The sequence below is a fragment of the Cherax quadricarinatus genome, chromosome 12, assembly GCF_038502225.1.
Source record: "Cherax quadricarinatus isolate ZL_2023a chromosome 12, ASM3850222v1, whole genome shotgun sequence".
Taxonomy (NCBI): domain Eukaryota; kingdom Metazoa; phylum Arthropoda; class Malacostraca; order Decapoda; family Parastacidae; genus Cherax; species Cherax quadricarinatus.
The window spans coordinates 26,824,823-26,852,457 of NC_091303.1; the positions used below are offsets into that span (position 1 = coordinate 26,824,823).

A 27,635-nucleotide genomic window follows, 5' to 3' on the forward strand; every position below is an offset into this window, starting at 1 on the left:
TCTAACCAGTTATCTTGTATTAGCACCACTTGCTTTAGTGATGAATATGGAGAATACATTTTTGCTAATTTTACTGTAAAAAACCTTAAGACACCTATAACAATTGGTGCCATTTACCGGATACCCCACACAAACATCCCAAATTTCAGTGAGAAATTAAAGGCACTAATAACTAACAGACAAATGAACAAGCACCACGTTCTCTTAGCTGGAGACTTCAACATCGACCTTGGCCTACCAGATGATCAGCCTGTAACTGATTTCATCAACAATATGAACAACACACTTCTCATACCAACAATAACTAAACCAACCAGGCTCACTGAGACAAGTGCAACCATAATAGACCACATATGGACCAATATACTAGCCCCCCTTAAATCAGGGATAATCACAGATAGCACTACACACCACTACCCTACCTTCCTCTTAACAAACATTAGTAAACCACCACTGGAATACAACAAAGTCTCATTTAGACTCCATGACGAGGCCTCAATAAGGAAGTTCACAGCTGACCTAGAGACTGTTGACTGGCCTACAGAATTCTCCAAGGCCAATGGTATTGATGACTGGACAGACATTTTTCTTAACAAATTACTTAGACTATACAACAAACATTGTCCTATAAAAACGAAACAGATCACAAACAAACGGCTTGGTTGCCCATGGCTAACCAGCACCATTCTGAAATCCATTGATAAGAAACACCAATATGAAAAGCAATATAGACAGGGCTTAATACACAAAGATATTCTTAAACACTATTCATCAGTTCTCACCAAAGTAATAAAGAAAGCCAAACAACTGTACTACTCCAGCAGATTCACTGACACAAGAGGAGATATAAAAAAGACCTGGAAAACACTCTCTCAGATTCTAGGGACCCACAAACTGAAAAAACCAAGAATATTGTCCTAACTAAACCTAATGAAACACCACTGCATCCCACTGACACAGCTAACAAGATAAACGACTTCTTCTCAACCATAGGATCTAATCTTGCCAATAAAATCCCACGTACCAATGCCCATGCTGGGGACTACCTAGATGGGAATTTCCCAAATTCCTTCTATCTTGCACCTACTGAGCCCACGGAAGTCACCGAGATTATAAAGTCACTTAAAAATAACTCAGGGAATCTGTCTCATGTCCCACCATTATTGTACAAGCGAGCGGCCCATGTCCTTTCGCATGCTATTTCATTACTTTTTAACAAGTCACTAGAAACTAGCACCTTCCCGAAACTACTCAAGATGGCAAGGGTTACACCAATACATAAAGGTGGTGACCCTACAGATGTAAACAACTATAGGCCAATATCAAACTTACCATTGCTATCCAAAATCTTTGAGAAACTCGTGCACAGGAGACTATATTCATTTATAACGGCACAAAACATACTCAACCCCTGCCAATTTGGATTCAGGAAAAATAAAAGCACTAATGATGCAATCATAAAAATGCTAGATCTGCTTTACACAGCATTGGAAAATAAGGAATATCCACTAGGAATTTTTATTGACCTAAGAAAAGCTTTTGACACAGTAGACCACGGCATACTACTCCACAAACTTGACCATTACGGTATAAGAGGCCATACGCTTGCATATTTCAAATCTTACCTTACTAATAGGTAGCAGTATGTCATCATTAAAGACACAGCATCAGCAACACTGCCACTTGATACTGGAGTTCTGCAGGGAAGTGTCCTTGGTCCCCTGCTCTTCCTCATATACATCAATGATCTTCCAAACGTATCCCAACACCTGAAACCCATTCTCTTTGCTGACGACACGACTTATGTCATCTCTCACCCTAATCTTGCCACCCTCAACACCATTGTTAACGAGGAGCTGATCAAAATATCGACTTGGATGACAGCCAATAAACCTACGCTTAACACTGACAAAACCTACTACGTATATTATGTTTGGTAGCAGAGCAGGAGTTGCGCAAATTAACATTAATAACGACAACACTCCAATTACCAGACATAACAAGGGCAAATTCCTAGGCCTATACCTTGACAACAACCTGAATTTCAGCACCCATATTCAACACGTAACCAAAAAAGTATCCAAAATGGTTGGGATCCTCTCCAAGATACGATACTACGTGCCGCAAAATGCCCTTCTCACACTATACCACTCACTTATTTATCCATACCTCACCTATGCTATTTGCGCTTGGGGATCAACTGCAGCAACACACCTAAAGCCAATAATAACCCAACAAAAAGCCGCAGTAAGAATAATCACTAAATCCCATCCCTGGCAACACACCCACCGACTCTTCATAGATCTAAACTTACTCCCTGTTCAGTACATCCACACTTGCTACTGTGCAATCTACATCTACAGGACCTTAAATTCCAATATTAACCTTGACCTAAAATACTTTCTTTATAGTTGCGACAGAACTCACAGGCATAACACCAGACACAAACATCTCTATGACATTCCCCATGTCCGACTAAACTTTTACAAAAATTCAATGTATGTCTAAGGCCCTAAAATCTGAAACACCCTACCTGAAAACTCTAGAACTGCAGACACATTCATCACCTTCAAAACTACCATTAGAAAACATCTTATCTCCCTGATACACCACGTCAACTAACAACACGAATACCACCTGGTGGTTCACACTTACACTCACTCACCCATTTGTCCATAAACAGAAATATTAATCTCAATCTTAAAATAATGAATCCAAACTAGCCATAAGTTGGTCTATGATACTCCAATACTGGAGCTATGTACTATGCCAAAACAAAAGCATTCACATTGCTAAACTCACAAACTAGTATTTAGTCACTTCGCCATAATACCAACTTACCTCATAATTTGTAATATTTTAAAATTAAGAATTAAACTAAGTCTGCCCGAAATGCCTAGCCATGCTAGGTGTTCTAGTGGTACACTTTGTAATTATTATTTTACTACATGTAAGCCACACAATAACCAAATTCTGTATACTCAGCATTGTAATCCTTATAGAGAATAAACTTTGAATTTGAATTTGAGGGATTTGAGATATTGGCTGTTTGGAGTGACATCTAAACTGCCATATCTGGGCACTCTGAAAAGAGTGATTGTGTGTGAATGATGCTGAAAGTGTTTCATTCTTTTTTGGGTCACCCTGCCTTGGAGGGAGATGGCAGGCATATTAAAAAAAAAATGCTACACAGTAACTAACGTCACTGGCAAATACTCTATTTTATTTTGTATTTATAATTTGGTTTGTGATGAATCCTTTAGACATTTTTTCATATGTACCTTATAGATATGGTTAGATATTTGTTCTGGATAACTAAATCCCTGGGTAGTAGGTTGGTAGACAGCAACCACCCAGAGGTACTACCATCCTTCCAAGTGAGTGTAAAATGGAAGCCTGTAAATGTTTTACGTGATGGTAGGATTGTTGGTGTCTTTTTTTTCTGTCTTACAAACATGCGAGATTTCAGGTAGGTCTTGCTACTTCTACTTACATTTAGGTCACACTACATATACATGTACAAGCAGATATTTACACACCCCTCTGGGTTTTCTTCTATCTTCTTACAACAGAATTCTTCCTCCGTAAGCCATGCATGTTGTAAGAGGCGACTAAAATGCTGGGAACAAGGGGCTAGTAACTCCTCCTGTATATATTACTAAATTCGAAAGGAAAAACTTTTGTTTTTCCTTTTGGGCCTCCCTACCTCAGTGGGATATGGCTGGTTTATTGAAAGAACTCTAAATCCAAATGTTAGGAATGATAGCACTTGACTAGAGCTATTAAAATTATACTCTATTATATGAAGGGATGAAGGATTACACTGGATGTGATGATAAAAAATTTATTATATAACATGAGACTATTTAACTGTGTAAGTAGTTTAGTCCTTTACAAAAGGGCTCTCAGGACATCTCGAAAGCACTTCAGGGTCATGTTATGGAACAGCTCAAATTTGCATTGCAAAAATATACTGTAGACATGTACATGTATTCTCATTTCAGAATCAGCAACTTCCACATTTCAGTTTTGTCACAACCAGTACTTATGGTATATATTGTCTACTAAATTAGTACATAAAATGTATAAACAGTCAATAAGGAATGAACAACTTGTGTCACCACTTAGGTTCATAAAAGCTCTCTGTCTTATCACTGGTATTTACTTGCTTGTGTGCCAGGTAGAGGATACCCATGGTAGTGAGTGCTGACACAAGAAAGATAACATCAAACCATCGATGGTAGAAGTGAAACTGTAGATCACCCAACACCTGCAATGTAAACCAAAATTTTTATACTAAAAAGACTGTAAACAAAGTGCAGAGACTTATAAAAGGAGCAAAGGCAAAGCACTATTGCTCAAAAATTGAAGAGTATAAGCATAACCCCAGAAAGCTCTGGCAACAACTAAAACAGTTGGGGTATAGCCATAAGCCAGTAGATAGGTCTAACATAGTACTCACTATCGATAACGAGGTATGCCACAAAACATCTAAGGTGGCAAATTGCTTTAATTCCTTCTACACATCTGTTGCATCAACACTAGTAAGTAAACTACCACCTGAATCAAATACCTTTAACACAGACTCTGATAAGTTTCAAACATACTATACCAATAAAGGGGTAACCCCAAACAGTTCTGTGGCAAGCAAAGAGTACATAACCTTTATTCGGCGCATGTACACACCCTCATTTACAGGCTATCTCCCCCAACTAGCGAACCAGGTGACTGAGGGTTGACGATGGGGCCCCATCGTTCAACCAGTACCCAGGTTCCAACCAATGAGAGGATGGTTTTGGCAATCGCAGAGGTTATGTGGGTACCACTCTCCTGTCTGCCCTTGTCATTCCCATTCTAGAGCTGGTTGAAGCATGGTCTGCTCTCTAGTGGCTTCTATTCTGCCTTGCTTACCGTGGAGTGCACTAATACCTATCACTGTACATAGTGTATATAGTGTACATACTTCTGTTCTAAATTGGTGAAGGATAATATAAGTCAAAAGTTTTCTGCTGTGTTTATTTTGCTCCCTTTACACCCAGGATAACAGGCCATTTGGACTCCTGGGTTGTAATATGGGTAGCCTGTCCGAGAGCTGGAGCTGGACTTAGAGAAAGGGTTGAGCCTAGGGTGAAGTTCGAAGCAGGAACATTGTGTAGCTTGCTGTCTGGCATTGCATTAGCTTTGCCAACGCTTTACAAACTTTGCATGTCAGTTGCTTTGCTATGGTCAGCCTTGCTATTGTGTGATCGTTCAACAGCTCGCTACTAGCCTGTTCGGTGTGAAGATTTTGCAGTCAGCTTTGCTACTGCGTATCCACCTTGTATGCGTATTCTGCAATCATACTGTGCATAGCTAAGCGTGTTCTGCAAATAATGTGTTACATTGGGGTATTCTGCAATCGTACTGTGCATAGCAAATAACTTATACATTGGGGTATGCCACCTAGACGAGTCAGACGTCTGGTGTCTGCATATACTTTGTTTAACCTACCTAAATTGTCCCTACAGCGCTGTTGGCAAACTGCTCGTTCCATTGGCATTGATTACGAATGCACTCTCACAGCCGCGCAACTGCGTTCACTGATCACTGACAAACTTCGAGAAGAAGAGATGGCACATCAGACTCCTCCCTCTATGGGAGCTAGGGAAAAAAACTCCTATGTTCTTGCAGGAGGAAGATGATATATCAACGGAGCAAAATCGTCAGTCTAGTGCAGCAGGGTTGTCTCAAGGTGAATCAGCGGCATTGGCAATTGAGCTGGCAAAAATCAATCTTGAGCAGACTAGGGAAGAGAGAGAATTTGCAAAAGAAGAATTTGATAGGGAAAAAGAAAGGAGGCAGTTTTCGCATTCTGTAAATGACTTTAGTTTACAGAAAGCAGTACAGCTTGTTCCCCGCTTCAATGAGGCCGAACCAGAACAATTTTTCGAAGCTTTCGAAAATCAGGCTCGAGCCTTGAGGTGGCCGGAACAGCATTGGGCATCGTTGGTTCACACAGCATTGTTTGGTAAGGCACAGGAATTTACATCAGTGTTAAATGACACTGATTTTTCCGATTATAAAGTAGTGAAGACCACAGTGTTGGGAGCATATACAGTGGACCCCCGGTTAACGATATTTTTTCACTCCAGAAGTATGTTCAGATGCCAGTACTGACCGAATTTGTTCCCATAAGAAATATTGTGAAATAGATTAGTCCATTTCAGACCCCCAAACATACACGTACAAATGCAGTTACACAAATACACTTACATAATTGGTCGCATTTGGAGGTAATCGTTATGCGGGGGTCCACTGTACTTTTATCCCAGCTAAGTATCGGAAGTTTTTTAAGTTAGGCAGACGACAGCTTGATCAATCCCTGGTTGATTTTGTGCGACAGCAGACCAAAGCTTTTACCAGCTGGTATAAAGCAAGTGGTGTTGCTACCTTTGATGATCTTGTGCAGCTTATTCTGATTGACAACCTGCTGGAGTCTGTGGGATCAAAGGTTCGAGTCTTTCTGCAGGATCGTGACTTAACCACTGCATTGGAGGCAGCCAGGTTGGCTGATACCTTTGAAACTAACCGCTCCTTGTCCAAGCGGTCCCGTCTCTCTTTTCAACAGCCTGGCATGAGCAGAGATCGTCAACCTTGGAGAATGATGTGCCAGCCGGAGGGAGAACGTCTACATCAGCCAGCTAAGTCACCTGGTGAGCCACGCTTCTCAACTTATGGTCCACCTGCTGAGAGACAAACTACTCAACATGGTGCATCTCGACAACAGTATCCAGAGAGACACCAGCCAGAGCGACACCAGTTGCAATGTCAGCAGGGAGTAAAGGGCAAGCCTGTCGTCTGCTTCCTCTGTAATAAAGTAGGTTACATCCGTCCCCACAAACCCCAACCCATTGGGAAAATCTATGATATCCCTAGTAACATGTCCCTGAGAGAAGTAGAAAAAGGGATGGCCCCTTATTACTGTAAGAGTCTTATTTCCCTTCAGGAAAACTCCAAAACAACTGAAGTCAAAACCTTTATAGATACTGGAGCATATTGCTCACTTATAAGAGAGGGAATATTACCCCTTTCAAAGAACACTTCCTTGAATTCCTCTGTGTTATTGGAAGCATTTGGAGGAGCTATATATTCTGTTCCTTTGCATAAAATTTATATACAGTGCAAATATTACACTGGGTACTTGACTGTGGGTGTATCTGAAGGATTCCCCATGAAAGATGTCATGTTATTACTGGGTAATAACATTACCACTGCTAGTGAATGTCCTGAACTCATAATGATTAATTCTTCTCTGGTGGTGGCCATAACTCGGGCAACATCCCAAGGGTTGTCTGGCGAGAATGTTGACCTGTCCTTGGACGACTCCGATCTTGGAATAGCCACATTGTTTTACGAGGAAAACTGGCCAGAGCCTCGTAGATCAAGTGAACAGACCCAGATCAAGCCTTCCTATTCCAAGGTTGCAAGATTGCCAGATATCTCTGTTTCCATGCCCAAGGGACTGTCCTTCTGGGAGGAACAATGAAAGGACCATTCTTTAAATTTCGCTTTTCAGGCAGCCATGGGTAAATCGTTTTTGCATCATCCGGCCAAGTGTAAACTTAAAAATGACTATTTGATCTGCACTGAGACTGGTAAGGAGATACAGGGCCAGCAATTGTCTGACAGGTTAGTAGTTCCAACAAAGTTTAGACCTCAGATACTGAATATAGCTCATAATACTTCATTAGGAGGTCACTTAGGAATTACTAAAACCTTATATAGAATCACAAAAGAATTTTATTGGTCAAAATTAAAGCAGGATGTGAAGAATCATATCCAGTGTTGCCGAGAATGTCAGCAAGTAGGGAAACCTGGACTTTCCATTAAACCTGTACCTCTTCAACCTATACCTGCTGATGAAGAACCTTTTGCAGATTTAATTATAGATTGTGTAGGTCCACTACCTAGGTCAAAGTCGGGAAATCAGTATTTATTTACCATTATGGATAAGAGTAACTAGATATCCTGAAGCATTTCCCATGCGCAGTATTAATACTAAAGCTATTCTCAAAGCTTTAACAAGATTTATTTCTTGTTTTGGCATTCCTAAAACTATTCAAAGTGATCAAGGTACAGTGGACCCCCGCATACCGTCGGCATCACATAACGTTCAATCCGCATACCGCTCGCTTTTATCGCAAAAATTTTGCCTCGCATACCGCTCAAAAACCCGCTCACCGCTCTTCGTCCGAGACGCGTCCAATGTGCGCCCTTAGCCAGCCTCACATGTGCCACTGGTGGCATTGTTTACCAGCCAGCCTCCGTGGTAACATCCAAGCATACAATCGGAACATTTTGTATTATTACAGTGTTTTTGGTGATTTTATCTGCAAAATAAGTGACCATGGGCCCCAAGAAAGCTTCTCGTGCCAACCCTACAGCAATAAGGGTGAGAATTACTATAGAGATGAAGAAAGAGATCATTGATAAGTATGAAAGTGGAGTGCGTGTCGCCGACCTGGCCAGGTTGTACAAGAAACCCAAATCAACCATTGCTACTATTGTGGGCAACAGAAAGGCAATCAAGGAAGCTGTTCTTGCCAAAGGTTTAACTGTGTTTTCGAAACAGAGATCGCAAGTGATGGAAGATGTTGAGAGACTCTTATTGGTGTGGATAAATGAAAAACAGCTAGCAGGAGATAGCGTCTCTCAAGCGATCATAAGCGAAAAGGCTAGGAAGTTGCATGAGGATTTAATTAAAAAAATGCCTGCAACTAGTGATGATGTGAGTGAATTTAAGGCCAGCAAAGGTTGGTTTGAGAGATTTAAGAAGAGTAGTGGCATACATAGTGTGATAAGGCATGGTGAGGCTGCCAGTTCGGACCACAAAGCAGCTGAAAAATATGTGCAGGAATTCAAGGAGTACATAGACAGTGAAGGACTGAAACCTGAACAAGTGTTTAATTGTGATGAAACAGGCCTGTTTTGGAAGAAAATGCCAAGCAGGACCTACATTACTCAGGAGGAAAAGGCACTCCCAGGACATAAGCCTATGAAAGACAGGCTTACTTTGTTGATGTGTTCCAATGCTACTGGTGATTGCAAAGTGAAGCCTTTATTAGTGTATCACTCTGAAACTCCCAGACCGTTCAGGCAAAAGAATGTCCTCAAGGAGAATTTGTGTGTGCTGTGGAGGGCAAACAGTAAGGCATGGGTCACTAGGGACTTTTTCTATGACTGGTTACAACCATGCATTTGCCCCCAATGTGAAAGATTACCTAACTGAAAAGAAATTAGAACTTAAGTGCCTCCTGGTGTTAGACAATGCCCCTGGTCATCCTACAGACGTGGCAGAGCGACTTTATGGGGACATGAAATTCATTAAGGTGAAGTTTTTGCCTCCTAATACCACTCCTCTCCTGCAGCCCATGGACCAGCAGGTTATTGCAAACTTCAAAAAACTGTACACAAAAGCTCTGTTTGAAAGGTGCTTTGTAGTGACCTCAGAAACTCAATTGACTCTAAGAGACTTTTGGAGAGATCACTTTAATATCCTCAATTGTGTAAACCTTATAGGTAAGGCTTGGGAGGGAGTGACTAAGAGGACCTTGAACTCTGCTTGGAAGAAACTGTGGCCAGAATGTGTAGACAAAAGGGATTTTGAAGGATTTGAGGCTAACCCTGAGAGGATTATGCCAATTGAGGAATCCATTGTGGCATTGGGAAAGTCCTTGGGGTTGGAGGTTAGTGGGGATGATGTGGAAGAGTTGGTGGAGGAGGACAATGAAGAACTAACCACTGATGAGCTGATAGATCAACTTCAACAGCAAGAGGCCAGACCTGAGGAAACTGGTTCGAAGGAGGGGAGAGAGAAATTGAAGAAATTGCCTACTACAAAGATTAAGGAAATCTGTGCAAAGTGGCTTGAAGTGCAAACCTTCATGGATGAAAATCACCCTCACACAGCTATTGCAAGCCGTGCTGGTGATTATTACACTGACAATGTTGTGAAACACTTAAGGGAAGTCACAAAGGAACGAGAGGTACAGGCCACTATGGACAGATATGTTGTGCGAAAGAAGTCCAGTGACTCTGAAGCTGGTCCTAGTGGCATTAAAAGAAGAAGGGAAGTAACCCCAGAAAAGGACTCGACACCTCAAGTCTTAATGGAAGGGGATTCCCCTTCTAAACACTAACACTCTCTCTCCCCTCCTCCCATCCCATCAATCATCACCAGATCTTCAATAAAAGTAAGTGTCATGTAATTGTGCATGCCTTTTTCAGTTTGTGTGTATTAAAATTAACATTTCATGTGGTAATTTTTTTTTTCATACTTTTGGGTGTCTTGCACGGATTAATTTAATTTCCATTATTTCTTATGGGGAAAATTCATTCGCATACCGATCATTTCGCATAACAATGAGCCCTCTTGCACGGATTAAAGTCGCTATGCGGGGGTCCACTGTACTAACTTCACTGCCAAAGCATTTAGGGAAGCATTAACTAGGTTAGGGATAATCCACAACTTATCCACTGCCTATCATCCTAAGTCCCAAGGCGCCTTGGAAAGATTCCATCAGACGTTAAAAACCTGGACTTTCCATTAAACCTGCACCTCTTCAACCTATACCTGCTGATGAAGAACCTTTTGCAGATTTAATTATAGATTGTGTAGGTCCACTACCTAGGTCAATGTCGGGAAATCAGTATTTATTTACCATTATGGATAAGAGTAACTAGATATCCTGAAGCAATTCCCATGCGCAGTATTAATACTAAAGCTATTCTCAAAGCTTTAACAAGATTTATTTCTTGTTTTGGCATTCCTAAAACTATTCAAAGTGATCAAGGTACTAACTTCACTGCCAAAGCATTTAGGGAAGCATTAACTAGGTTAGGGATAATCCACAACTTATCCACTGCCTATCATCCTATGTCCCAAGGCGCCTTGGAAAGATTCCATCAGACATTAAAAACCATGATGAGAACTTTTTGCATGCATTTTCCTACAGACTGGGATGAATCATTACCTTTGTTGCTGTTCTCAGTACGAGAAATGGTGCAAGAGTCTACCGGGTTTAGTCTGTTTGAGCTGATCTTTGGGCACAATGTACGAGGTCCTCTTCGGGTGCTCAAAGAAGGATGGATGGGAGAAGACGTTAGCTCAACACTCTACAACCCTTCTTCAAGGTTGCAGGTGGTACGTCAGTTAGCCAAGGATAGCCTAAAGGCAGCTCAAAATAAGATGAAACAGAGGTATGACAGAAATGCACAATTCTGCTCCTTCCATCCAGGAGACAAGGTGTTGGTGCAGGAACCTATACCTGGCCACACCTTGAAAGCTAGATTTACGGGACCTATGCAAATTGTAAGTAAATTATCTGATGTAAATTATGTGGTAGCTCCCTTTGACAAGACCTCAAAAATTAAAACTTACCACATTAATCAATTAAAATCTTTTCATACACCAGATGAAGTCCCAGTAATGACTCTGTCCTCTTCCTCTGAGGACAACTCTGACTCTTTGCACTCTATTTCTGAAATTAATGTTAAACTTCCAAACTCTGTCCTCCTCAAGGACCCTAGCCCTTTAATGGTGGGGCTATCTGAAACTCAAGCAACAAGTTTAACTGCGCTTCTACAGTCATACCCTGATATTTTTTCGGATGTGCCAAAAAAATGTATGTTAGTTTATCATGATGTAGATGTGGGAAACTCTAAACCTATTAAACTCTCCCCCTACAGAGCTAATCCTGAAAAGCAGAGACTACTTCAGCAGGAAGTAGAATTTCTGTTAGAACATGGTTTAGTGGAAGAGTCGTCTAGTCCATGGGCTTCACCGTGCATCCTTGTTAAAAAAGCTGATGGAGGGTTTCGTATGTGTACAGACTACCGTAAGGTGAATGAGGTCACAATCACAGATGCTTACCCTCTTCCTCGTATGGATGACGTAATCGACTTTGTGGGTAAGGCTACTTTTGTATCTAAGTTAGATCTCCTTAAAGGCTACTACCAGGTACCTTTGACAGATAAGGTGAAGGAAATCTCTGCCTTTGTAATTCCAGGATGTCATTATCAATATACAGTTACCCCCTTCGGAATGAAAAACTCCCCCTCTTCATTCCAGAAACTTATCCATCAGGCTATTAAAGGACTTGAAGGCACGGCAGCGTACCTGGATGATATTGTTGTGGTGTCTGATACTTGGGATCAACACCTATTTAGGCTTAAGGCTCTCTTTGAGAACTTTCAGAGTTCCCATTTAACTGTTAATTTATCTAAGTCTTCCTCTGGCCAGGCCACTGTTACTTTTCTAGGCCATGAAGTAGGTAGTGGTAAAGTTGCTCCTAAACTTGCTAAAGTTCTTGCCATTAAAGATTATCCAGTTCCACATGATAGGAAATCTCTTCAACGTTTCCTAGGCATGATAGGATTTTACAGAAGATTCTGTAAGAATTTCTCAGATATTGTAGCCCCTCTTACCTCTCTTACCAGTCAAAAAGTTCCCTTTATTTGGACTTCAGCTGCTCAAGATGCTTTTGACAAAGCAAAAAGATTATTGTGTGCTGCACCCATTCTTTTGTCTCCAGACTTCTCCAAACCTTTCTCATTACAGGTTGATGCTTGTGAGTCTGGGGTTGGGGCAGTACTGTTGCAAAACGGGGCCAAGGAGTTGCAACCTGTAGCCTTTTTTTCAGCCAAGTTCCAGCCGCATCAGAGGGCTTACTCTACCATTGAAAAAGAAGCCCTCACGCTGGTACTGGCTTTGGAGCACTTTGATGTATACGTGGGACAGCAAATACCAATCTTGTTGACCTTGTTCACTATCCTTACCCTGTTCAGGTAGAGGATGAGTTGTCACCTGACCAGTGGGTCGGTGCTATTTCTACCAGGGAGACCTCATCCACTTCACCGGATCAATCTGTTTCACCAGTTGAGGAGAAAGACTTAGCTCCCACTGACTTCCCAGATGAAGTCAAGCGTTTGTTGACTCTGTTGAACAAACGTCGTAAAGTCATTGCCTTACCAGGTGAGAAGATGGGTATAACGAGTCCCATCATATTCCACTTGAACCTGGTACTAGACCTATCTATATACCTGCGTACAGAATGCCTCATTCACAAGTTGCTGTTGCAGAAGAATTGATCAATCAAATGCTTGATGATGGAGTTATTGCACCTAGCAATTCACCTTGGAATGCACCCTTGATCCTAGTACCTAAGAAGGATGTTACTTGGCGCCCAGTGATTGACTTTAGGAAGTTAAATGCGAAAACTATCCCAGATCGCTTCCCACTTCCTGTACTGGGTGATCTTTTATGTAACATCGGAGATAACAAAGTCTTTTCAACCCTGGACTTGTCACAAGGGTTTTGGCAAGTCCCTCTTCACGAGGACAGCCAAGAGCTAACTGCATTCTCCACTCCTACAGGTCATTATCACTTCCTCCATATGGCGTTTGGATTACGATCCTCCCCTATCACGTTCTCAAGGCTCATGACTAATATCTTTAGAGGTCTCATAGGTAATGCACTCATGGTGTACTTAGATGACATAATCGTCATGTCTAAAGACGTGGATACACACTTGAAAAGACTTGATGTAGTACTTGGTAAGCTTGAAGAAGCCAATTTAAAGATCAAACTGTCTAAATGTCAATTTTTCAGATCAGAAATTAAGTTTCTTGGTCACGTAGTCACTCCTAGAGGGGTTACGACTGACCAAAGTAAAGTAACTGCAGTACTAAATTTTCCAACACCCAAAACTGCCTATGCCGTAAGATCCTTTGTGGGCTTAGCAGGTTTTTATAGATCTTTCATTGCCAATTTTTCTTCCATAGCTGCTCCTCTAATTGAGTTGCTTAAGAAAGATGCTCCTTTTGTTCGGACCTTCCGTCAAGAAAGAGCATTCCAAACTTTAAAAGAAAAGCTAACATCTGCTCCAATTTTGAAATTTCCAGATTTTTCTAAGCCCTTCTATCTGACTACTGATGCTAGTTCTATTGGCATAGGTGCCGTACTAGCTCAGAAGACTGATGGCAAGTACAACGCAGTTGCATTTGCTAGCCGAGTCCTTACGAAGGCTGAACGTAATTATACAGTAACTGAGCAAGAAGCTTTAGCAATAGTATGGTCTTTGAAGCACTTCCGAGACATTATTTATCAGTACTCTGTTCATGTCTTGACAGACCACGCTCCACTGATACCTTTATTCCAGAACAAACAACCTACTGGAAGGTTAGCCAGATGGACCTTGACTATCCAAGAGTTCAATCCCACCTTTGAACACTTACCTGGCAAGTCAAATGTAGTTGCAGATGCCTTATCGCGACATGTTAGTATAGTAACTGCAGACCCTCCATTTAGTGCTGAAGATGTAAAGAATGCTCAACGAACAGATCCCATGCGGTCTGGTGTGATTCGATTCCTGCTCCAGGAAGATCTTATTCTGACTGTGAAGCCACCAGCACCCATCAGTGACTTTGTCATGAACCAAGAATTACTGTATCGAACAGCCGAGTTGGGTACTCCTAGCAGAAGAGTTTACCAGTTAGTAATTCCACAGTCACTAGTGAATGTAGCCTTACAGCTAGTTCACGATGTACCAGGTGTTGCGCACCCTGGTATGGATCGTTCAGTAAAACAAGCCAGATTGAAATACTTTTGGCCTCGTATGGCAACTGATATTTCTGAGTATGTTAAGAAATGTAGTGTCTGCATGCAACATAAAGGTAATGCGAATGGTCCTAATCCAATCCAAGTATATCCAACCACTAGCGAACCGTGGGAAAGAGTTGCGCTAGATTTGTTAACTAATTTCCAATGTTCCCTCCAGGGCAACAAACATCTATGTGTTATGGTAGACCATTTCACCAGATATTGTGAGTTAGTTCCTATTGCAGATAAGACTGCCGAGACAGTAGCTAAAGCGTTTAAAGAACACATTATCTGCAGGCATACCACCCCTAAGTCCCTAGTAACAGATAATGGAGGTGAATTCTGTAATGAGATTCTTGAAAATTTGTGCACCTTGTACAAGATCTCTAAATCCACCATTGTTCCTCATCATCCTGCCAGCAATGGGTTAGCGGAACGTACCAATAAGAAAGTACAGTGGACCCCCGCATACCGTCGGCATCACATAACGTTCAATCCGCATACCGCTCGCTTTTATCACAAAAATTTTGCCTCGCATACCGCTCAAAAACCCGCTCACCGCTCTTCGTCCGAGACGCGTCCAATGTGTGCCCTTAGCCAGCCTCACATGTGCCGCCGGTGGCATTGTTTACCAGCCAGCCTCCGCGGTAACATCCAAGCATACAATCGGAACATTTCGTATTATTACAGTGTTTTTGGTGATTTTATCCGCAAAATAAGTGACCATGGGCCCCAAGAAAGCTTCTAGTGCCAACCCTACAGCAATAAGGGTGAGAATTACTATAGAGATGAAGAAAAAGATCATTGATGAGTATGAAAGTGGAGTGCGTGTCTCCGAGCTGGCCAGGTTGTATAATAAACCCCAATCAACCATCGCTACTATTGGTGGTACAGCTGCTGCTGCTGCTGTACCACCGTCAGCTGCTGCTGCTGCTGTAGTACCGTCTGCTGCTGCTGTAGCATTGTCTGCTGCTGCTGAAGCACTGTCAGCTGCTGCTGCTGTTGTACCACCGTCAGCTGCTGCTGCTGCTGCTGCTGTAGTACCGTCTGCTGCTGCTGTAGCATCGTCTGCTGCTGCTGTAGCACTGTCAGCTGCTGCTGCTGTTGTACCACCATCAGCTGCTGCTGCTGCTGTTGTAGTACCGTCTGCTGCTGTAGTACCGTCTGCTGCTGCTGTAGCATCGTCTGCTGCTGCTGTAGCACTGTCAGCTGCTGCTGCTGCTGTAGCACTGTCAGCTGCTGCTGCTGCTGCTGTAGCACCATTGTTGGTGTGGCTTATTGAGAATACCAAGAAACAATTAACCCCAGAGGATTTGCCACCCAGGATAACCCAAAAAAGTCAGTGTCATCGAAGACTGTCTAACTTATTTCCATTGGGGTCCTTAATCTTGTCTCCCAGGATGCAACCCACACCAGTCGACTAACACCCAGGTGAACAGGGAAAAATGCCTGGAACTAGTGCTCATATTGGTGAATTTAAAGCCAGCAAAGGTTGGTTTGAGAGATTTAAGAATCGTAGTGGCATACACAGTGTGATAAGGCCTGTTCTGGAAGAAAATGCCAAACAGGACCTACAGTACTCAGGAGGAAAAGGCACTCCCAGGACACACTGTCTCATCAGTCATTGCTGCATCTTCAATAAAGGTAAGTGTCATTTATTCTTCATTTAGTAGAGTAGTACATGCACAATATATATTATGCATGTACTACTCTACTATTGTGCATGTATCCTTCTCTTTGTGTGTAGGAAAATGTATATTTCATGTGGTAAATTTTTTTTTTTCATACTTTTGGGAGTCTTGCACGGATTAATTTGATTTCCATTATTTCTTATGGGGAAAATTCATTCGCATACCGATCATTTCGCATAACAATGAGCCCTCTTGCACGGATTAAAGTCGCTATGCGGGGGTCCACTGTACTTGATGTCTTGAGAGCCACTATCAATCCCAACAATGAAACTTGGGATGAAGTTATACCTGATGTGCAGTGTGCTATAAATTCTGCTTACAATGTTTCTATAGGTGACACTCCACATTATGCATTGTATGGTGTAGATAAACGTTTGCCTTATGAGTTGCTATATTCTAATCCGAAACCAAATTACAACCCTGATGATTTCATAGCAACTCGTACCAGTTTAGCTCAAAGTGTCTTTAGAAGAATCCGTGAAACACTTCATAAATCAACAGCAGAATTCACAAGAGTCGCAAACACTCGAGCAAAGCCATCCAAAATCAAAGTAGGTTCGAGAGTTATGCTGACTAACTTTAACAAAACGTCTGCAATGCCTAAGCTTGATCAAAAGCTTGTTGGTCCTTATCGAGTAGTTGAACATATCACTGGTAATAAGTATAAGGTTAGAGAAATTAGTACTGGTCAGTATAAAGAATCGCATTTACATCATATGAAGTTAGTATGTGATGATAATGATGTTCCAACCCAGACTAATGTGACAGACTCTGACAATCCTCCTGATCCTGTACTCTCTACCTCTGATACTCAGTCAGACGATCAACCTGAATGACGTTATTCCCTACGTACACGACAGGTATTGAGAAATCCTGAAGTATCATTTGTAACTACCAATTCAGATTTGCCTCAAATACAGCATGAGTTAGCCAGTGCAACAGAGTTTGATCCTCCCAGAGATGACACCCATTCTGCATATATCAATCTCACCCTAGCAGAGTTGGGGTTAAATGTAAATAACCTGTATAGATGAATAATTACAGTATCAACTTATCAGTGTTCAAGAATTTTTTTTTGTGTTCACGTTCTCTCCGAATTCTGAGAATTAACAGTCTAGATTTGAGTGCACCGAATCTACCTTTCTGTTAAACACTTCTTTCTTTGTATATATTCCTTCCTCAGAATCCGTAGATCACATGAATACAGATCGATCGATCAAATTTTTTTTTTATCACTTCTATTGTGTAATCCCAACGTTGAGTTTCATTCGATGAGTTGTGCTATATTATATCTTGTATTGCATTACAGTTTCATTACAGTTTCAGTTACGTAAGCTTCCATTCCAATATTCTACTTATGTATGTTATAATGTTCAATTGTTGTGTACTTTGACATTGTATAGAATCAGCCCAAGCCGTACGCCTGCCATCTCTAGTTTGTATTAGTTGTATGTCGGGATGACATACGTTAGCGTCGCCGAGCTCTCATTAGTAGTACCAGTTCCTAGTAACCAGTTACCAGTAACCAGTGTACCAGTAGATGACTCACTACCAACCGTCTGTGTGAATCATTGACTGTATTCATATTGCTGCTGACCATAGCAGGATTTCAAACACCCTCAGCCGTAAGCACTATGGGTCAGTCGTAGATAGGGAGCAGAGAGAGGCAGGTCGGCTGTTGGCGCTTCCCATACTTCCCGATATATATTATACGTACTACCAGCCTACCTGAGTATTTTTACCCATCTACGTATCGAAAACCCACATGACATATACGTGGGACAAACTTCGCAGGTGGTCACTGTCTACAGTGATCACAATCCTCTAGTATATCTCCAAACCATGAAGAACCACAACACAAGGCTCATGCGATGGACGCTAAGACTGCAACCATATTTTCTGAGAATTGTACATATTGCCAGCAAAGAAAATATGTTGGCAGACTCTTTATCAAGAGTCTAACAATATTATTTATAATAATTATATATTAGGTTAGGATGTGTTAGGTTACTTGTGGTAACCCCTTCCAATCTCTTTTTTTTATCCCCTGGTGTGGGTTTTTTTTTTAGTGAGGGGATGCGGGCTACCGTCTGCCTGTGTCTTGGATCTAAGCTAGCCTGACTGTCTGCTGTCTCGCTCTGAGTTTATGGTTTGGCTTTTTGTCACAAGAAAAGCTGAGCTCTATCTAAGAGTTGGATGGTTGAGAAGAAAGACGGTCCCATTATTTTGTGCAATGGCGGCACGGTTACCACTGGGAGGTGGGAGCCTAATCCTGAGCCTTCTCGGGGTGGGGGTGTGACATGCAAAGAGTACGTAACCTTTATTCGGCGCATGTACACACCCTCATTTACAGGCTATCTCCCCCAACCAGCAAACCAGGTGACTGAGGGTTGACGATGGGGCCCTGTCGTTCAACCAGTACCCCGGTTCCAGCCAATGAGAAGATGGTTTTGGCAATCGCAGAGGTTATGTGGGTAACACTTTCCTGTCTGCCCTTGTCATTCCCATTCTAGAGCTGGTTGAAGCACGGTCTGCTCTCTAGTGGCTTCTATTCTGCCTTGCTTACCGTGGAGTGCACTAATACCTATCACTGTACATAGTGTACATACTTCTGTTCTAAATTGGTGAAGGATAAAATAAGTCAAAAGTTTTCTGCTGTGTTTATTTTGCTCCCTTTACACCCAGGATAACAGGCCATTTGGACTCCTGGGTTGTAATAAGTTGTCAACTAGTAAGTGTATCTCATGACTTTATTCAAAAAGAACTAAGCAGGTTAAACCCAACTAAGAGCACTGGCCTGGATAACATCCCGTCTAAGTTCCTAAAAGATGGTGCTTCTGAACTGTCAATCCCTATTGCTCACATAATAAATCTATCAATCACCACTAATACCATACTGGATGGGTTCAAGGAGGCCAAAGTTACTCCTATCTTCAAGAAAAATAGTAGGTCTGATATAAGCGACTATAGGCCTGTTAGTATACTCAGTATAATATCCAAAATTCTAGAGAGGGCGGTGTACTCTCAAGTAGTTAAGTACCTTAATGGCAATAACATTCTCCATAGCTATCAATCGGACTTTAGAAGATCTTACTCAACCGACACCTCCCTAATTAATCTGATGGATTACCTGAGAACTGAAATGTCAAAGGGGAACCTCATAGGTATGGTAACCTTAGACCTTCAAAAGGCCTTCGATACGGTCAACCACAATATATTATGTAAGAAACTTCAAGCTATCGGTATAGGTTCTGTAGACTGGTTTAAGTCCTACCTTAGCAACAGGAGACAAATTGTCAAAATCAACAAAACGGAATCAGAACCCCTGCCGATAGCATGTGGAGTTCCCCAAGGTAGTATTGTGGGTCCCTTATTATTCTTATGTTATGTCAATGACATGCCTATCAGTGTCAAGTGCAAACTCCTACTGTATGCAGATGACAGTGCTCTGTTAGTGTCTGGTAAAGACCCACAAGATATAGCTAATGTTTTAACACTGGAACTGGAGTCCTGCAGCAAATGGTTAGTAGACAACAAACTATCATTACACCTCGGGAAAACTGAAGCCATTCTCTTTGGCACAAAACATAAACTGAGAAGGGTACATAATTTTAATGTTCAGTGTAATGGGGAGCCCATCACTTCGGTTTCATCAGTAAAATATCTGGGAATCCCCTTTGACCCATGCATGTCAGGAGAATTGATAGGGAACAGTGTAGTAAAGAAAGCGAATGCCAGACTGAAGTTCCTGTATAGACAAGCACAGTGTCTACCTACTGAGGCTCGCAGGACCCTATACAATGCCATATGGATTACGCTTGCTCTTCATGGTACTCTGCCTTGACAAAAAAAACTGAAAGATAGACTGCAAATCACCCAGAACAAAATCGTAAGATTCATCCTGGGGCTGGGATCAAGAGAGCATGTAGGCCAGAATGAATTATAGCAGTTGGATATGCTGAATGTTGAAGACAGAGTAAAACAACTGAAGCTAAATCATGTTTATAAAATTGCTCACAAACAGTGTCCAGAATATCTTGCTGCCAATTTTGTCAAGGTTGGGAACCAAAGCAATCATAGTACCAGGGGGAGAGAGCACAACTTTGTAGTACCCACAGTTATTGGCCAGGCTTCAAATATCTTTTATTGTACAGCAATAAAGGAAAAAACAAAAAAGTATCCAAAACGGTCGGGATCCTCTCCAAGATACGATACTACGTGCCGCAAACTGCACTTCTCACACTATACCATTCACTTGTATATCCATACCTCACCTATGCTATCTGTGCTTGGGGTTCAACTGCAGCAACACACCTAAAACCAATAATAACCCAACAAAAAGCCGCAGTAAGAATAATCACTGAATCCCATCCCTGGCAACCCCCCCCCCCCCCACTCTTCATAGATCTAAACTTACTCCCTATTCAGAACATCCACACTTACTACTGTGCAATCTATATCTACAGGACCTTAAATTCCAATATTAACCTTGACCTAAAATGCTTTCTTGATAGTTGTGACAGGATCCACAGGCATAACACCAGACACAAACATCTGTATGACATTCCCCGTGTTCAACTAAACCTTTACAAAAATTCAATGCATTTCAAAGGATCTAAAATCTGGAACACCCTACCTGAAAACTCTAGAACTGCAGACACATTCATCACTTTCAAAACTACAGTTAGAAAACATCTTATCTCCCTGATCCACCCCGACAACTAACTACATGATAACCACCTGGTGGTTCACAATTACACTCACTCACCCACTGACTATAAACCCAGAAATGCTAATCTTAATCTTAAAATAATAAATCCTAACTAGTCATAAGTTTGCCTATGATACTCCAATATAGACACTTTGTATTGTGCCAAAACAAAAGCATTCACATTGCTAAACTCACAAATTATGATGTAGTCACTTAGCCTTAAAACCATAATCTGTAAGGATTTAATGTTAAGAATTTATCTAAGTCTGCTCGAAATGCCTAGCCATGCTAGGTGCCCTAGTGGCCCCCTCTGTAATTAGTATTTTATAACATGTAAACCACACAATACCCAAAACCTGTAAACCCCACATTGTAACTCTTATAGAGAATAAGCTTGAATTGAATTGAATTGGAACAGACTACCCGCACATGTCAAAGCCAGTCATAGCATGAACCAGTTCAAGAAGAGTGCCAAAAGTTGTCTGATGAATGTAGCTACAGAAAGGGAGAGGAACGATTTTCTATTTTTTAGCTAACATATGTGCAAATTTTACCTTATTCCTAGTAATGACCCTCGTATTGTAGATAGTCTTTCTAGTATGAGAATAAGATGTTATCTTCATTATAGAATAATAAGAAAATATTTTAACCTTTATATTATAATAATAAGGTAAAAGGACCCCAATGGAAATAAGTCACTCTGTCTGACTTTTTTGGGTTATCCTAGGTTCTCTACACATATGTTGCTATGTATGATAATTCTATGTGTAACTGTATTTGTGTATACGTACCTGAATAAACTTACTTACTTACTCTTAAGAACATGAGAACATAAGAGAGGAAGAGCACTGTAACAGGCCTACTGGTCTATGCTAGACAGGTCCAACTCACACCCACTCATGTAGCTGCCAACCCTATTTTTAATGCTAGCCAAAATTCTTGCTTCAATGATGCTACTCAGGAGTTTGTTCCACTCATCAACAACTCTAGTGCCAACCAGTGTTTTACTACATCCTTTCTAAATCTGAATTTTTCCAACTTCATCCCCACTGCTACTTTTCCTGACTTGATTAGATATTGTCGTCAGGTTATTTATATTCACTTCATTGATTCCTTTCTTCCATTTGTATATTTCAATCATATCCCCCTACCTCTACAAAAGATTCCTCATTCATTGCATAGCTTTAAAAATAGGTTATACAGATTTATGAAACTGACACAGGAGCAGTTAGGGAAGGAAAGGAGGGCTGTTTCCCTGGGGTTCGTGCATTCTAGGGGACCCCCGGAGTAGATTATAGAACATAAAAGTATAGGAGAACTGCAGCTAGCCTAAGCACCCATGCCACAAGTACTCATGTACATAAGAGCAAACGAGAAGAGCACTGCACAGGCCTATTGGTCTATGCTAGACAGTTTCAACTCACACCCACTCATGCACTTGTCCACTCTATTTTTAAAGTTACCCAAGGTTCTTGCTTCAATGACGTTACTCGGGAGTTTGTTCCACACCAAACCAGTGCTTTCCTATATCTTGTCTAAACTTGAATTTTTCAAACTTGAACCCACTGCTGCAAGATATTTTTGGTATGTTCTTTATACCCCTTTTATTTATTCCTATTTTCCATTTGCAAACTTCAGTCACATCCCTCCCCTAATTCTACATTTTTCCAGAGAGTGCAAATTCAGTGCCTTCAGTCTATCCTCATAGGAAAGATTTCTGATACATGGGATGAAAAAGTTGATCCCATGTATCAGAAATTTTCCAGTGGATTTATGTCAAAACTTTAATATGAAGGCTAGAATAATTATGCAGCATAATCTAAATGAGACCTTACCAAGAATACAATATGTCCTCACTTAACGTCCTCAATAGTTTCTCGGAAACTGCGGCTTTAAGTGAAATGAAGTGTGTAACAAAAACCTCACCTTGCAGTCTATTGTCAAAACTCTTTAAAACTTCTAGTTTTGTTTCTAATGCCACACTTTTTCTTTTGTTTTTTTGTGGCCACAGACATCAGGGGTGCACAGTGCATCTGTAGCACTCATTGCAACAGTGTTAAATCAAGGAATAAATGTTTGTAAAATGAAAATTGTCACGAGCACTTCTTACTACCATGCAGTTCAAATACAAACAATAACAAATATGGTGAGCTCGCTGAGCGCTTTCATACCACATCGTTTATTGTTGTGCATTTGCATGATTATCGTATACTTTATGGATTTTTATTTTACAATATTTTGTATTCATTAGATTTTATTCTCAGTTATAATGAAATGACACTGAACAAAATGATGTTATTTGAGGACCTGCTGTACATAAAGTGCAACCTGAGGACTCATATTATTTACACTTCTTGATGCAAAGCCAAAAATTCTATCAGCTTTATTGTAAACACTTATGCACTGTTGTCTTGGCTTTAGATTACTGCTAACCAGGACTCCTAGGTCTTTTTTGCATTAAGTTTCACTGAGATTTAGCTTGTCTAGTTTATAGGTGCCATAGCTAATATATTTTTCCAAGAATAGAACCTTACATTTGTCTACATTAAACTGCATAGAACCTTACATTTGTCTACATTAAACTGCATGTGCTATTTCTCAGACCATAAAACAGACCATAAAATCAACCTATCAAGAACATTCTGTACATCTTGTGTCCTCGTCAGAATTGATCTGACAGCCTATTCTAGTGCCATTTGCACAGTTGCTTATACTGCTATTTATTCTCTCATCTAAGTTGTTAATTACATATTGTAAACAATAAGGAGCCCAATACTGACCCCTGTGGAACACCAATGGTAATGGAGGCCCACTCTGATTTCTCCCCATTTATACAAACTATGTGTTGTCTAATGGTCAACCATGCCTCAGTCCAGATAATTTCTCCACCTATTCAGTGTGTTGCTACTTTCTTCATCAATCTCCTGTGTGGTACTGAACTATCAAAAGCCTTGCTGAAATCCACATATATGACAGTGTATTCTTTATCTTGGTGAACTGCTTCAAATGCCTTAGTAAAAAAAAGCTAGTAAATTTGTAAGTCAGGAATATCCCCTTTGTAAAACTGTGCTGCAATTTATTGATTAAATTATATTTTTCAAGGTCATTTCAAATTCTGTCTGAAATTATTGATTCAAGATTTGTATATAGGTATCACATTTACTATTTTCCACTTATCTGGTACAATGTCCATTTATAGTGATTTGTTAGCCTAGCTAATGATTTACTTAGTTCCTCCTTACATTCCTTTATAACCCTTGAAAACCTCTGACCATGGCCCATCCACTTATTTGGTTTTAACCTATCTATTTGTCACTAGTCACCTAGATTTTGCATAATTTTTTTTTGTCTTGACCTGTATAAGGACTGATTTCTGAAATTTCTTTTGTCCCCTTGTGTAAAAACAGGGAGGAAATGAGTGTTAGAAAATGGTACACATTTCTGTCCTTCATTCTTCCATTCACTTAGAGATTAATAATTTTATATAAAGTGTGTTAATTTAATGAATCTGCTTAACTGCTAGTGAAATATTGCTGCAGTGCTGTAAGTTAATTTTTTGTTTTAACATGCCAGCTGTCTCCCACCAAAGCAGGGTGACCCAAAAATGAAAGAAACACTTTCACCATCATTCATACATAATCAATGTCTTTGCAGAGGTGCCTAGATATGATAGTTTACATGTCACTCCAAACAGCCAAAATCTCAAACCCCTCCTGTAAAGTGTAGGCATTGACTGTACTTCCCACCTCCAGGACTTAAGTCCAGCTAACCTGTTTCCTTGAATCCCTTCACAAAATATTACCTTGCTCACACTCCAACAGCTCATCAGGTCCCAAAAATCATTTGTCCCCATTCACTCCTATCTAACATGCTCACACATGCCTGCTGCATGTCCAGGCCCCTTGCACACAAAACCTCTTTTAACCCCTCTACCCCTCCTCCCTTCCATTACACCTTCCCAAGTCATTCTGTTTTGTTCCATCCTCTCTAAATGACCAAACCACTTCAATAACCCCTCTTCAACCCTCTGAATATTTTTTGTGACTCTACAGCTCCTCCTAAATTCCACAACGAATTCTCTGCATAATATTTACACCACACATCACCCTTAAACACGACATCTCCACTGCCTCCAGCCTCCTCGCTGCAGCATTCACAACCCATGCTTCATACCCATATAAGTGTTGGTGCCACCATACTCTCATACAGTCCCTTCTTTGCCTCCATGGAAAACATTTTTTGTTTCCACAGACACCTCAATGAACCACTCACCTTTTTTCCTTCATCAATTCTATGGTTAACCTTGTCCTTCATAAAACCCATCTGCTGACAAATCTGAACACAATCACTTCTTCCATACTCCCTGCCTCCACTGTGGTATCCAATTTTTCTGTACCTAACTCATTTGATACCCTCATCACCTTACTCTTATCTATGTTCACTTTCAAATTTCTTTCTTTACACAGCCTCCCAAACTCGTCCACTAACCTCTGCAACTTTTCTTTAGAATCTCCCAAAAGCACAGTATCATCAGCAAAAAAGTACCTGTGTCAACTCCCATTTTGTATTTGATTTCTCATAATTTAATTCCACCCCTCTCCCCAACACCCTAGCATTTATTTTTTTACAACCTCATCTATAAATATATTAAACCATGGTGACATTACACATCCCTGTCTAAGACCTACTTTTACTGGGAAGTAATCTCCCTCTCTCCTACACACCCTAACCTGAGCCTCACTATCCTCATAAAAACTCTTTACAGCATTTAGTAACTTACCACCTATTCCATACACTTGCAACATCTGCCATATTGCTCCCCAATCCACCATATATGCCTTTTCTAAATCCATATATGCAATGAAAGCTTCCCTACCTTTATCTAAATACTGTTCACCCTGCCTCGGTGGGAGACGGCCAACTTGTTGAGAAAAAAAAAAAAAGTTTCAACGTAAACACTTGATCTACACATCCTCTACCCATTCTAAAGCCTCCCTGTTCATCTGCAATCCTGCTCTCTGTCTTACCTCTAATTCTTTCAATAATAACCCTACCATACACTTTACCTGGCATACTCAGTAAACTTATTCCCCTATAATTTTTACGATCTCTTTGTCCCCCTTTCTCTTTATATAAAGGGACTATACATGCTCTCTGCCAATCCCTAGGTACCTTCCCCTCTTTCAAACATTTATTGAACAAAAGTACCAACCACTCCAACACTATATCCCCCCCCCCTGCTTTTAACATTTCTGTCATGATCCCATCAGTTCCATCTGTTTTACCCCCTTCCATTCTACATAATGTCTCACGCACCTCCCCTACACTCACATCCGGCTCTTCTTTACCCCTAAAAGATGTTATACCACCCTGGTCAATGCATGAAATTACTGCCTCCCTCTCTGCAACAATATTTAACAGTTCCTCAAAATATTTCCACCATCTTCCCATTATCTCCAACTCCCCATCTACTAACTCCCCTATTCTGTTTTTAACTGTCAAATCTATTCGTTCCCTAGACTTTCTTAACCTATTTATCTCACTTCAAATTTTTTTCTTATTCTCAGCAAAATTTGTTGACAGTGCCTCACCCACTCTATCATTTGCTCCCCTTTTGTACTTCCTCACCACTCTCTTCACCTCTCTTTTACTCTTTATATACTCCACCCTTCTAATATCACTTCTGCTCTGTAAAAATCTCTCATACATGACCTTTTCTGTTTTATCACACCCTTTACCTTATCATTCCATCAATCACTCCTCTTTCCCCCTGCACCCACCCTCCTATAACCACAAACTTCTGCTCCACATTCTAACACTACCTTTTTAAAACTATCCCACCCCTCTTCAACCTCCATAATACCTATATTCTCATTGGGCCACCTTTCTCCCAATAGCTGCTTATATCTCACCCTAACTTCCTCCTCCCTTAGTTTATAAACTTTCACCTCTCTCTTACTTGCTGTTGCCATATTCCTTTTGCTCCATCTACCTTTTACTCTAACTGTAACTATGACTAAATGATGATATATCTTTTGCTTCTCTATAAACATGTACATCCTGAAGTCTACCCATCAACCTTTTATCCACCAATACACAATCTAACAAACTAATTTCATTACATGTTATTTCGTATCTTGTATACTGTACTTATTTAACCTTTTTTCTTAAAATATGTATTACTTATTACCAAACCTCTTTCAATACATAATTCAAATGATGAACAAAAAAAAGAAGCAATTACAGTACAGTACAGTACACTAAGTACAGCAGTTGCTACCATTCATACTTAACTCACTTTATTTTACTGATACATACCTTCTTTGCTACAGAGATGAGTTAGATCAAGGAGTACCTCATCTTATGTGTCTCCATGGCTTATATACAGTAAGCTAAAGGAACCAGCTGTCTGTATGAAACTTATTTCTCAAGTAAGGTCTTTTTCTTTACTCACACTTATGTCTTCACAGACAATGATCTTATGGGTATACACAAGTTGCAGTCATTTTATTCGAAAATCTTCTGCAATACACCTTTCTATTAACCCTTAAACTGTCCAAACGTAGATCTACGTTTTTTCAACATTTGAAAGTAT

At 40.7% G+C, this 27,635-nt stretch overlaps 1 protein-coding gene across 2 annotated transcripts in view; it reads right to left on the reverse strand.

The window, feature by feature from the left end:
* Window positions 1-3,828: 3,828 nt before the first annotated feature.
* The window catches only part of GPHR (golgi pH regulator), a 218,194-nt gene continuing 194,387 nt past the window's right edge, over window positions 3,829-27,635 (reverse strand). For both annotated transcript variants that reach the window (XM_070084286.1, XM_070084285.1), the window contains one exon: window positions 3,829-4,270. In XM_070084286.1, the coding sequence (XP_069940387.1) occupies window positions 4,118-4,270 (153 nt within the window). In that variant the 3' untranslated portion in view covers window positions 3,829-4,117. The remainder of the gene's footprint in view (window positions 4,271-27,635) is intronic.